The sequence below is a fragment of the Rhineura floridana genome, chromosome 11 (genome assembly GCF_030035675.1).
Source record: "Rhineura floridana isolate rRhiFlo1 chromosome 11, rRhiFlo1.hap2, whole genome shotgun sequence".
In the NCBI taxonomy this organism is placed as follows: Eukaryota; Metazoa; Chordata; class Lepidosauria; order Squamata; family Rhineuridae; genus Rhineura; species Rhineura floridana.
Window position 1 is genome coordinate 24,495,190 of NC_084490.1, and position 13,213 is coordinate 24,508,402.

At 43.0% G+C, this 13,213-nt stretch overlaps 1 protein-coding gene across 1 annotated transcript; it reads right to left on the minus strand.

Annotated features, from left to right (window-relative positions):
* Positions 1 to 2,686: 2,686 nt before the first annotated feature.
* On the minus strand, positions 2,687 to 12,756 carry LOC133367543 (vomeronasal type-2 receptor 26-like). The gene is made up of 6 exons (XM_061591635.1): positions 12,539 to 12,756; positions 10,337 to 10,628; positions 7,558 to 8,409; positions 6,279 to 6,506; positions 4,060 to 4,186; positions 2,687 to 3,585 (listed from the first exon to the last, which is right to left on the minus strand). The coding sequence occupies exons 1-6, from the start codon at positions 12,754 to 12,756 to the stop codon at positions 2,687 to 2,689; spliced, it is 2,616 nt and encodes an 871-aa protein (XP_061447619.1).
* Between the last annotated feature and the right edge of the window lie 457 nt (positions 12,757 to 13,213).

Here is a 13,213-nt window from a genome sequence, read left to right on the forward strand (position 1 = left end):
AGGCGTTCACTCACTTCTGTCACAACTTTAGGCGGAAATGGCATTGGGCAGGATCAATCATAAGGGGGACTCCCATAAGGAGTCCAGTGGGGGTACACGATGGCCATCCCCCTAGCTCGGGAGGGCCGCCACCTCATCCAGCTCACAACCCCTCCCACTGGTTGGTCAGCGGGACCACAGGTGCCTTGGGTTCACACCCCACTTGGTTCTAAAGCGAGCCAACTCCCAAGGGTAGTTCCCAACTGCTTGTTGGTTGATTCAGAATTCCTCCAGCATGGGCTGCCGGAATGAAGCGGATCCTTGCCCTACTGCCATGCCAACCCCGCTTTATTTGCTCTTATCAATAAAGTTGTGGCCTTACTTCACCCATAAACCTGTGTCTGGCTGTGTTATTCTCATTGCTAAAGGGGGCGCAACATGCTCCTACCACACAAGTGAGGCTGAGGAGCCAGGGGAATCTCTGACACCTCGCAATTCATCCTCTTCCAGATATCACATTTCAAGGCCCCTTTTACATGCTTAGTTGATGTGGTGTGGTCTCTCTTGAATTGGTTCAGGCCCCTGTCCATTGCCACAGGTTTTATCTCTACTATAACAGCCTCTGCTCTCCCTCCTTTCTCTTTACTAACAAACATTACATCCACAGGTCCTTCTCCTAGTTGGAATTTCTCATCTGCCAACTCCTATTTCATCTATAATTGGCTCATTGCACTTCTCCCTTCTCTCCTTGAAATCTGTCATTGCATCTAACAACACAAGGCTGTTTTTCCATTAAATAGGTTCTTGGTAAATTGAGTCTTTCCAAAATCTCTGCCTGGATAGTAGCTGACAATGTCCAAAACACATTCAATATTTGTTTTTTTAAAATGTATTTTATTTACTGTATATCCCATCCTTCCTCCCAGAAGGACCCCAGGGTGGCAAATAAAAACACTAAAAGCACTCTAAAACATCTTAAAAACAAGAGACTTTAAAACATATTACAACCAAACAACTTTAAAAAACAGCTTTAAAAATATTCAAAACCAGTTCCAACATAGATGCAGGCTGGGATAAGGTTCCACTGACAAGGTTTGTTGAAAGAGGAGGGTCTTCAGTAGGCACTGAAAAGATAACAAAAATGGTGCCTGTCTAATATTTAAGGGGATGGCATTCCAAAGTGTCAGTGCTGCAACACTAAAGGTGCACTTATTATGTTGTGCAGAACGGATCTCCTGATAAAATGGTATCTGCAGGAGGCTCTCACCTGCAGAGCACAGTGATCAACTGGGTATATATGGGGTAAGACAATCTTTCAGGTATCCTGGTCTTAAGCTGCATAGGGTTTTGAACACTTAAACTAGAACCTTGAACTTGGTAGGCCTATAAGGCTTTCATCTCTGGATCAAACGTTTCGGCTTTTCCAGTGAAGGTTTGTTTTATGTCATAGGTGGGAGCCAATTCTCTCAGATGTATTTCCTAAGGCAGCGCTGGCTTCTAAGACTCCTCCTAAACACCTGATATGTACCCAACAAGACCCACCAACAAAACCTAACTGAACCACTTATCCTAGTAGGCCTATGAGAGAATTGAGAACAGTCAGACCCACTCAATATCTTTCAAACAGGGCACATCTATTCCTCCCATCTCATACCCAGGGAGGGCCAGCCTTCTGCCAGTTACAGACTCTCACTCTGAAGACATCTGATGACTTTCTCCTATCATTCAGTTCACTGCACAGGCTGTCACCCTGCACCAGAACTACACATGCATCATACACCCTCCCCACTATCAGTCTCCTCCAGATTGGTTAAAAAAAACAGTAGGGGGTAGTGCCCTCACCCTTGGGACTACCTAAGGGGCTCCCAAAGGGGAAACCCCCTTTGGTTTCACCGCTTCAGTGGTGACCCCACCAGTGGTACATCTGCTGCCCAAGGGCAGCTGGGCTTTTATGCCCCCTGGCCCAGCCAGGAGCTGATGCAAGAGGCTGCAAGATTAACTGCACTCTCTCTGGAGCCAGGGTCAGGTAGGGGGCCCCAGTAGGGGCCTCAGCAAAAACCTCCCTCTACTGAGCGCACCCCTCAGGGGAACACCACTTAAGGTTTTTTTCAACAGTTTGCTCTGACATCCCTACTCACATGTAAAGAAGGAAGGAACGGGGGACACACTGCCATGTCCTACACCCCTAAGATTCATAACCTTAGCTGCCTTGCAGCCCTTGAGGATAAAGATATGAAGTGGGGAGCCACCTTCCCTCATGGAGTTCCCTCGCTTCATTTTGAACCCTGATTGTGCACCATGACTGGGGGGGGGGGCTCTCCACTTTAAATTTTAGATCTCAAACTCATGGGATGCTGCAAATTAGAAGAAGGTGATGTGCTGGAGGGGGCATCCCTTGGCATTGCAACCTTGCTGGCTTCCCCACGTGTTTGTATTTGAGCTGGATTAGATGGGCCTTTGGTCTGTTTCTCCAGGGCTCTTTACATGTTTTTGTCATATAATAAGAAGGTTGGAGGGTACATGCATGATAGTTTCTATGTGGGGAAACCCTGATTCCATTTTCAAAATTAATTTTTCAACAACAGAGAATTTGAGGAGCTATGGATAAGATTAATATAAGGATGCAACTGAAAAGGAAACTTACAAATATTCTACAAAACACCTCTAGATTACAATCTATAGCAAAGAAATGCTATTAAAGAATTCATTATTTTCTTCTTATTAGCTGTTCCCTGTTGTTCAGTTCAGGCCTAAACACAATAATATAATATTTTGGGGAAAAGATGCAAAGCAATAACCCAGCACTGGAGACTAAGATAGAAAAGATCTCCACAGCAACCATGTATTTTCCTTTGGTGCTCAAGTAGGTTGGGACAAAGGACAACCAAACACTGCAAAAGACCAACATGCTGAAAGTAATAAATTTGGATTCATTGAAACTGTCTGGTAACTTCCTGGCAAGGAAAGCCACAGTGAAACTAATAAATGCCAGGAAGCCCATGTAGCCAAGGACAGAATAAAACATAGTCACAGAGCCCTCATTACATTCTACTATAATTTCTTCAGTCACTGAGTGCATGTCAACATCTGGGAAAGGAGGAGAGGTTGCCAGCCACAGAGTACAGATTCCTGCTTGTACAAGGGAGCAGGAAAGGACAATGGTGTTGGCCAGTCTCTTCCCCACCCACTTCCTCATCCTGGATCCTGGTTTGGTGGCCATGAAAGCGACAACCACTGTGACAGTTTTTGCCAGCACACAAGAAACAGCCACTGAGAAGATGATGCCAAAAGCAGTTTGTCGGAGGGGACATGTCACCTTCTCAGGCTGGCCAATGAAGAGTAAAACACAAAGGAAGCAGAGCAGGAGGGAGACTAGGAGGGTGTAGGTGAGATTTCGGTTGTTGGCTTTGACAATGGGAGTATCATGGTGCTTCAGAAATGTTCCCAGGATCAGAGCTGTGATGAAAGCAAAGGAAAGAGCAAAGAAGGCTAAATTGATGCCCAAAGGTTCTTCATAAGACAAGAAGCTTATATCCTTGGGAATACACAGATCCCGGTTCTTGCTTGGATAATCTTCATCTGCGCATTTATAACAGTCATTCATATCTGGGAAAAGAAAGACGTGATTCTGATCTCACATAATTGCAGTTTATCGCAACAATATGCCATAAATGCTCCCCTTCCATACATCCATTCTAGTCCTAAAATATCATCAGTCCTTATACTATCTAATGTGCGCAGGAAGCTGAATTTAATTACATGGATCTAGAGCAGCATCTCTGAGGGATGAGAAATACTGTAATGAAAATGATGTGGTAAGCTATCTGGAATCATATAAGTAGGCTAAATGGAAAAGTGATGTCGTTCTCTAGGCAAACTGTAAATGTCCTCAGTATTGTAATTATGTTTCAATCAGATTTCAAACATTAAACCCTTGGAGTTTCATAATTTGATGTGTATATTTATTCAGATTACTGCCATTCTGTTTTGCAGTTCTGTAGCCTATGTGTTGGATCCAGACAAACTTAAATATACTTACATCTCTCTGAAAGCAATTGAATACCTCTATCTCTATCTTACCCTCTTGGTTAGAAATCTTCCCTTCTGGACATGGGATGCAATCGTAGCAGCAAAATGGCTCCCCCTCCTTCACTTTCTTGCTAGATCCAGGTTGACAACTCTGAGTACATACAGAAATTGGATGAGCCTAATTCACAAATAGAAGAGCAGAATGATGGTAGTAATGAGAAGAGTATGTTTGTAATCCATCAGGTTGTGGGCCCTTCTATATGGGGAAACTGAGAAATTACTTGATATGATGTACCAGATACCGATGAAGCTGCTTTATTTGGGTATTAGATGAGTATGTTGAAAATGTCTATGCCTCTGTTCATTTCAACTGGACAAACCATTTCTGCTCACTGGAGGCTGGCAAGAACTGTTTCTATTTTGGAATGGTATGGAGGAGTTTGGGCAGTAGACTTTTTAATGAAGCTCACACAAGAAGAGCAAAGCAAGTACAATGTAACTGTACTGGAATAAAAAAAATACTTGTCACTTTTTTGTACTTGCAATCAGTAGATTTTTTTTTACAGGGGTTCCTCGGAATGCCAGGTTTATGCTGTGAATACACTAGTTGCCTACCCCAAAGTGTTTCCATTAGCCACACCTGGAGGGGGAATGGGTTGATCTGCCAATCAGTTGTGAAATCTCTTTCAAGATGAATTTAAAAAAATGCACTCAAGATGGTCCCATTGGTTTTTACAGCAAAAAGGGGTGGAGTTTGACTAGCTTCCTGTGCCCCCAATTTCAGAAGAGAGAGGTGCAGATGCATTGGAACTGGCAGAACAATGAACGTGTTTCTACCCTAAATCTTACTTCAGAATATACCTGGTTGGCCCTTTGCTCAAAGAACTGTTGCTTATAGTTTGTCCCTGAAGCTTGGCCTCTCCTTCTTGGTTTGCCTCCAAGGGAGCCAGTCTTCTCACTAGTCTTTCTGTATGTTTGAGTTTTCAGTGCTCATTTATCCTTTGTTCCTTCATGGTTTTGCTGCTCACTGAGGAAGAGGGCATCACCCTCCTAGTAGCCCAACTCTACTTTTCCCTGCAAGGTGCTGGGATGCTCCCCATCCCACATCCTTGCTAGCTGCTGCTGTGTTCCACAATTTACCTTCTGTGGTGCAATGATGCTGCTCTCCCTTTCCTACTAATGCATTTTAAAGGCATTTTGGGGAGGGATTAAGAGTGCTCCCCAGCTAGTCAGTGCTCCGCTGTCTCACCCTGGTGGCTGAACCTGCAGTAGAAGAGCACAGAGGTGTGCCCCATCTGACATCCTCTCCCCACAATATTATTTCTCCTCATATTTTCTCTTGTTTAGGATGCAATCCAGTGCTTAATATTTATTGGTCGAGGAGTTATAGGATATGGCAGAAGCTGAATGTAGTTCCATCTCATCACAGGAAGTACACTGAGGGACAGATACTCCAGATGAGCCCTATGTCATTTAGCAGATGTGCTGATATGACTCTGGTGACATGGTGAAGGGCCACAGCTCCAAGACAGAGCATTTGATTTGCATGCAGACGTTCCCAGGTCCAATCTGCGGCATGGCCAGGTAGGGGTGGGAGAGTCCTCTGTCTAACATGCTGGAGAGCTGCTCCCACTGACAGTAGATAATTCTGAGCTAGATGGACCAATGACCCGACTCATTGTAAGGCAGCTTCCTATGTTTCTATAGTAGCCCAAACAAGAATGAGATATGAGGAGAATGTCAAATATGCCCCTAATGTTGGTGGAACTTTACAATGATGAAAGAGCTGATGAAAAGAGCACATTGAAAAGGGGTAGAATCTCTGCCCTCCCTCATCTCCTGCCCTGCCCAGGTTGCCACAACAAAGTATATGATATATGCTATACCAAAGCACAGCACACTAACATCTGTATAATTGCTGTAAAATCTACCTTAACTATCTTTCCTCCTTTCTCCTCTTCTGCTGGTATCTATAACCCATTTGTTGTTTCCTCTACCTCTTCCTGCCTGCTCTCAATTTCTTCCTCTGGTCTTCTTGTCTCCTGTTGACTCCTTCCCTCACATCTCTTCCTCCATGCTTTCTGGCATATCAGCCTGGACAGAAATCAGTGGGCTTTTTGTATCAATGCACACATATTAATCTTCTTTCTATCAAAACCAGGTAGTCATAAGTGTTTATGATTGTTAAACGAAATCAGGTTTAGAGCTCAGGATAGATCATCATGCTTATTCACTATTGAAAACCTTTTTGAAATAGACTTGGACCTTACCTGGTTAAACCAGCTGTGCCAAGTTATAGCATCTTCATCTATGGTAAGCGCTTGGTCTGGAGGAGCCTGGGGATTCATCCTCCCAACTCTTACTCTATGGAAGGACTGGTTGGGGGAAATAATCCAGTTGATAACATCTAAGCCAGATATTACCTCCCCATTCTGGTTGAAGGAGATCTCATCCCCTGCAGTGCTGTTATATGAGACACTTATCAGAAAGTGATGGAGCTAGGTTGAAAAGAAAAGAAAAGAAAAACTGGGAGTTCAGAAAAAGCTGCAGTTTCAGACAAAGATCTTTCAGACAAAGAGCTAATGCTAGGCTGGTGAATGTTTCTATGAAGGGCTGTTGACACAAATAAAACAAATTAGGCCACATCTAATAGTAAACAGAGTCGAGAGTCAATGGTGGATAGAGACTGTGTCAGATGTGGGTGGAGTCAAAGTCAAAAGCGAGTAACATGGCCAGTTTTTTCCTCTTACACACAATTCTTTCTTATTCTTTTTTTCAGCATCACACACCACTCTCACGAATGGTGCAACATCATTTCTTTGAGCAGGGATTTGAGGCATAGGCCAAGGCTGGGAGAACGGTGCAGATTTTTCTGTCTATTGCCACTGCCTCCAGTTTCTAATTGGAGTGTCAACTCAATTTGCTGTGTGACATCTCACATAAAACCCTCCCTCCCTCCACAATGCCCTCCCCACCCCACAAGGACACTTTCTGCTTGAACAAACAGAGGGCTGTATTCCCTTTTCCTCTAGCAGATGCTGCCTTGATACAACCAGAATTTGAGAGCATCACAATATGTCCCGTATCAACCAGGTCATCTTAACCTGTCTTCTTCCTACTTCTCTGTCTGCAAATGATAGATTCAGATCTGTTTTCCTCTTTGCAACACATACGCAGAAAGCTTTAAAGTCTGACAGCAAAGAGAGGCCCCAAACCAGCAAAACCACAGGAAATGAGGGAGGATGAAGCAGAGTGTTGTCCCATGGGGAACGTACCAACAGTGTGCTATCAGGGAGAAATATTAGTATGTTCTGTGTATACGCACCAAAAACTGCACGAGGTAAATGTTTCAAAGATTTGGCTAATTTAATGGAAACACCTTGCAAAGGAGATATAATCATGGCAGGTGACTTTAATGGGGTTATAAATTTTAAACAAGGCAGAACAAAAAGAGAGGCCCACATTACTGAGGAAGCCTAGACATCGGGAAGAAGTAACATCCAATGTACAGTACAGTACTCTGCAATTTGAGGATGTCCGGTCCTTTACCTGCCAGAACTGTCGTTTCTGATTCTTCAGTCTCTCTCCGTACACAATTCTTCTCAGCCTAGCTGATGACATCATATTTAAAGCATGTGCCACAGCATAGACAGCACTGTAGATACTATAGCTATGGCCTGTCATGCTCTTTTCAAAAAACGCCCCTGGAAGGCTCTCCAGCTTCTCCTCTCCTGTGCAAATATTCCCCTCCACATTTCCAATAATGGAATTAGGGAAGACACAGTCAAAGGCCTGTTGCCAGAAGTCCTTGATAAAACCATCCTCTATGCTGGAAGGATTTCTGCTCTCAACATATTGATGAAATACCGGTAAGTCATTGAAGTGAATTCTGAAAGATATAGTGCCGTGGAACATTCCTGAATCCCAATTCCTTTGAAAGACCAATGAAGTGAATTCAGTCTGGGCTGTTATTATCCATACTTTACCTTTTACGTTCATTGTCTTGTCCTCAAGTTCTGATAGATATGGAAGCCATCTAAGAAATGCCATGGAATATGATTCCCCATATACCATCACTATGTTAGCTGTGCTGCCCATCACTTTGTCATGCATTTTTGCTCCCTTTTGTATATTGTTATAACTTTCACTTGCAAAACTAAGTTTGGCAATTCTTTCTAGAAAGGCAAAGCAGATACCACTTCTGGAAAACAGTGGGAGCACAGTTTGCACAAATTGTTCTCCATTGTCATTATCCATCACGATGACCCCAATCCATATCCATCTGAAATGCAGGAGCAAAGAGAGAATTCCAGCAAACTGGTACCTTTCCTGGGGGGCCATCTGATAGAAGGAAAGTCCATGTATCTTATCATTCATTAGTGGAGCAGGGCCATATGTGAGCTAAAAAGGGAGTGGAGGGAAGCAGAGAAAGACAGCATCATTTGTATAATACAGAAATGGAATACCTTTAGCCCTCTCAGTGCTGCTGAACTACAGTTCCCATAACCCCTGGCCATTGGCCATGCCTGCTGGGGCTAATGGGAGATGTAATTCGGCAACATCTGGTGGGCAAAGGTTCCATGCTCCTTTCCTATGTTGAAAGCCATTCATATATTTTAGGAATCATTAGAACTGTCTTGTGAGGCATTTTGATTTTATACTTACTAAACTATAGTTAGGGTGCTGTGGAAATAGAGACTGGCCTGAGATAATAGGTTGGTTAGGTGGGAATGTATTCTCTTTTATTTTTATTTATTTATTGTAGGCTGGCCCTAGGATAACTAATGCCCTGGGTGAGGAGTGTCTTCAGTGCCTCCCATGGTCAGTTTTTCAGGGGCCCCCTGAGAATTTTGGGGGCTTGGTGTCTGGGGCCCTGCTGCTGCCACCTACGAGGACCCATGTATGTGTGTACACAGCTGAGGGCCACACGTGACAATTACTGCATGTCCAGACTACATGTGAGAATTCTTACCTGCAGTTCTTTCTTGCCCTGAGATCAAACAATGATAGATGTGCTTCGTTTTTTCTTACATGGGGATATAGGAATAGGGATCAGGTTGGGCTTTTCTTGAGTACTATTCCAAATTGCAAGCCCCTTTTTGCAGAGCTTCTTTCTGCTTCCTGGGACTCAGTGTCAGAGGTCTTCTGTTTGCGGCCTGCTGCTGGCTGTCTCTGCTACTCACTAGGGATGGGCAAGAATTTCAATGAATTTAGATTTAGCATCTGATTTTTCAATGGTCTGCACCCCTAAATCTGGCCTTGGATCTTGGAGAAAGGCAGGATTATTATAATGGGCTTGAGAAAGAGATTTAGGTCATAAGGTTTCAGAGAAAGCTTGGCATGATATACCGTATTTCATGGCATCATGCATTTTTCAGTCTGCTTTGACCTCCAGGAGGCTCCATATAAGATCATATGTAGATTGTACATGATCCCTGGCAGAGATCTGGAACAGGAACTTGGTATGTGGAGGATGTGTGGCTCTCACCCTTTGCCCCCATTGTGTTCCCATTCCATATTCCTCCACCACACTAAATTTGCATTGAGGAAAGCATTTTTAGTGCAAATGCAGGACTCCATAATCTGGACTGGGACTTTAATGTGTGTTAAAGCCTCAAAACCATTCCTATCAGGGAACTGATCTGCATTAGCACTCCCCAGCCCAGCCCAGCCCTGTAATTTGCTTTTAAAAATCAATCATGCAAATTTCTCTCATTGTCATCTTGTCTGGTTTCAACCACACATGGATTAAAGTCAGTCAATATATGCCTGTTGCATCAATGAAGATCATTGTCCACTTAATTGAGTGGGGCATCTTCCTAGTTCCACATATGTTCAGTATGGGACTGGATTGGACTTTGCCATGCAGACATTACTGACAAGACACAGAAGTAATTATTGAAAAATATGAAAAGCAGAAGGAATTAACAATTAGGAGCATTACAAAGAATGAACAGGAGGTTTATGGCCTATGACACTGCAGAGAAGGAATAAATTTTCAACTCCATGGATACTCAAATAAATGTAGTTCTGAATTTCTGCCTTACTTTATGAACATCATGTTTCAGTTAATTTTTCCCCTGTTTACAAATGAAGCATTTGGTATTGTTTTATTAGTCTGGGTATGGCATTTATAAGAAAGAAAGAAAGAAAGAAAGAAAGAAAGAAAGAAAGAAAGAAAGAAAGAAAGAAAGAAAGAAAGTCTGATTGTTTTTATTGCATCCATTTCAGCTTCCCACACATCAAATACAATCTGCAAGAACCATGGAGGTATGATAGCCTTACTGAATTCTTATATTTCACATGAAAACAGACACAAGCTACCGACCTGTGGGATCTTATAGATATGCAAGATAGTTGCCACATGAAGCGAGATTTCAGAGTCAAGTCCCCCGATGACAGCTGCCAGATTATTCTGGATATAACACAGATAGTTGGGGGAAAAAAATCCTAGTGCGGATAAAAGTAGCATTGTGGCATGATATGTCTTCTTTGCATTGTCATAGCTGTCATAGATGTGGAAGCCCAAAGTATGATTGGGTAAGAGCTGAGGGTTTTCATTGATCTCCTTGACTGCAAATGCCAAGGCCAGGAAGTGCTGGTAACCCTTAGGCACAACCCTAGAATGAAAGTTGTAATCTATGTCAGAAGGATCTTCAACATAAGCTCTTTATATACCTATCCACGTTAATCACACCAACTTCAGTGTGTCTTAATCCCTAGTATGTGGGTATAAGATTGAAATACTGTGACCCTATACATACTTACCTGGGAACAAACCCTAATGAACACAATGGGATTTGTTTTCCATTGTGGTGGTAGTTTATTTCCACGCTTGTCTGTATTTTAAAATAATTTCAATAAAAATATATCCTGAGACAGTCTTTAGCTGAAGGCCACCTATGCAAAGATCATAACATAGAACATTATGAGTATCCAACTTTAGAACACAAGCCTTCCTAATCATTCTCTGTTACATACATATTCAGAGAAAATTTATCAAAATGAATATTCAAAGGTGCTATCTCAGACACACAAAAATACATTTCTTCCAATGAAGTTATGTTTATTCTCCTGTGGAGAAATGGGAGCTTCTATTTGTCAGTATTCCTTTGATTCATTACCCTAACAGCACATTCTTGTGTATTTCCAGGCAGAGTTGAGTGTCATTTAATTTAATTTTATTTATTATTTTATTTATACCCCGCCCTTCCTTCCAGCAGAAGCCCAGGGTGGCAAACAGAAATACTAAAAACACTCTAAACATCATAAAAAGACCTTAAAATACATTAAAACAAAACAATGTTAAAAAACATTAAAAATAACTTTAAAGACAACTTTTTTAAAAAAAGGGTTAAAGATATTAAAAGACATATTAAAAGCAATGCTAACACAGATGCAGACTGGGATAGGTCTCAAAAGGCTTGTTGGAAGAGGAAAGTCTTCAAAAGGTGCTGAAAAGATAGCAGAGATGGTGCCTGCCTAATATTTAAGGGGAGGGAATTCCACAGGGTAGGTGCCGCCACACTAAAGATCCTTTTCCTATATTGTACAGAACGACCCTCCTGATAAGATGGTATCTGCAGGAGGCCCTCACTTGCAGAGCGCAGTGATCGGCTGGGTATATAAGGGGTAAGACGGTCTTTCAGGTATCCTGGTCCCGAGCTGTATAGGGCTTTGTACACCAAAACTAGAACCTTGAACTTGGCCCGATAGCAAATGGGTAGCCAGTGCAGTTCTTTCAGCAGCGGGGTGACATGTTGGCAATACACTGCTCCAGTGCAGTCTTGCCACTGCATTTTGCACTAGCTGCAGCTTCCGGACCAACCTCATGGGCAGCCCCATATAGAGCACATTACAGTAATACAGCCTAGAGGTTACCAGTGCATGGACAACAGTGGTCAGGCTATCCCGGTCCAGAAACAGCCACAGATGTCTTATCAGCCGAAGCTGGTAAAAGGCACTCCTAGTCACAGAGGTCACCTGGGCCTCTAACTACAAAGATGGATCAAGGAGCACCCCCAGACTAAGGACCTGCTCTTTCAGAGGGAGTAAAACCCCATCCAAAGCAGGCAACTGACCAATTATCTGGACTCGGGAACCATCAACCTGTCTTGCTAGGATTCAGACTCAGTTTACTGGCCCTCATCCAGCCCACCACCGAGTCCAAGCACCGGTCCAGGGCTTGCACGGCCTCTCCTGTTTCAGATGTTATGGAGAAATAGAGCTGGGTGTCGTCAGCATACTGCTGACACCTCACCCAAAATCTCCTGATGACTGCTCCCAAGGGCTTCATATAGGTGTTAAACAGTATTGGGGACAAGATGGTACCCTGCGGCACCCCACAGCACAACTGCCAGGGGGCCGAAAGATAGTCACCCAATGCTATTCTCTTAATGGGACTCATTCCCATGTAGGTGGCTAGGATTGCAGCCTTAGGCAGGCAGCATTCTCAGGCTGCAGACTTTAGACTGATCATCCCAGTGACGTAATAAAAGAAAATAAAAAGAAACAAACATTAAGTTCTTACAGAAGCTCTTCAGGCAATGGAGGTGGGGGTTCTTCATTGAAGGATTCTGAACTGGAAAAGAAGGTACCATGAGAAAGAATACCACCAATGATGTAATCTCCAGACTGACGATACATGTGAAGTGGACGGTGTGGATACTGGATCGTGCATTTCACCACGTAGGCCTGACATGCCTGGCAAAGAAACAGTGCCAGCAGCAAGACCATGAAAACAGCCATACTCCATACAATGGCAAATCCGTATAGAGAGATTCCAGTGTTCTCTTCAACAGTGTCATTAGAATCTCTGAGATTAAAGTTGTCCAACTTGAATGGTAGTTTATTTTTTGCGAAGGCCAGAATCTGAAATATCCAAGATCAGACTAGTGGATCCCAGACCCTCTGTAAATGATCCTGATATTTGTACCATCCTTCACAAGCTTTGCTGTTAGCTTTCCAGTGGCCACTGAAACACCACAGGGCTTTTGAAAGCTGCAGAATTAATCACAGTTCTTATGGTAATCTAATATGAAGGTTATTATTAAGTCAATATTTGGGTTTCCCTGTGGAATTGCTGAGGAAAAGGTGTTTGTCACATATTCAGAACAGTGATTTTTAATTCCTTTTGGTTAGATATTAAGGGAGCAGTGGTGTAGCGATGAATTTTAAAGTTAGGAGCTCAGAATTACAGCCCTCA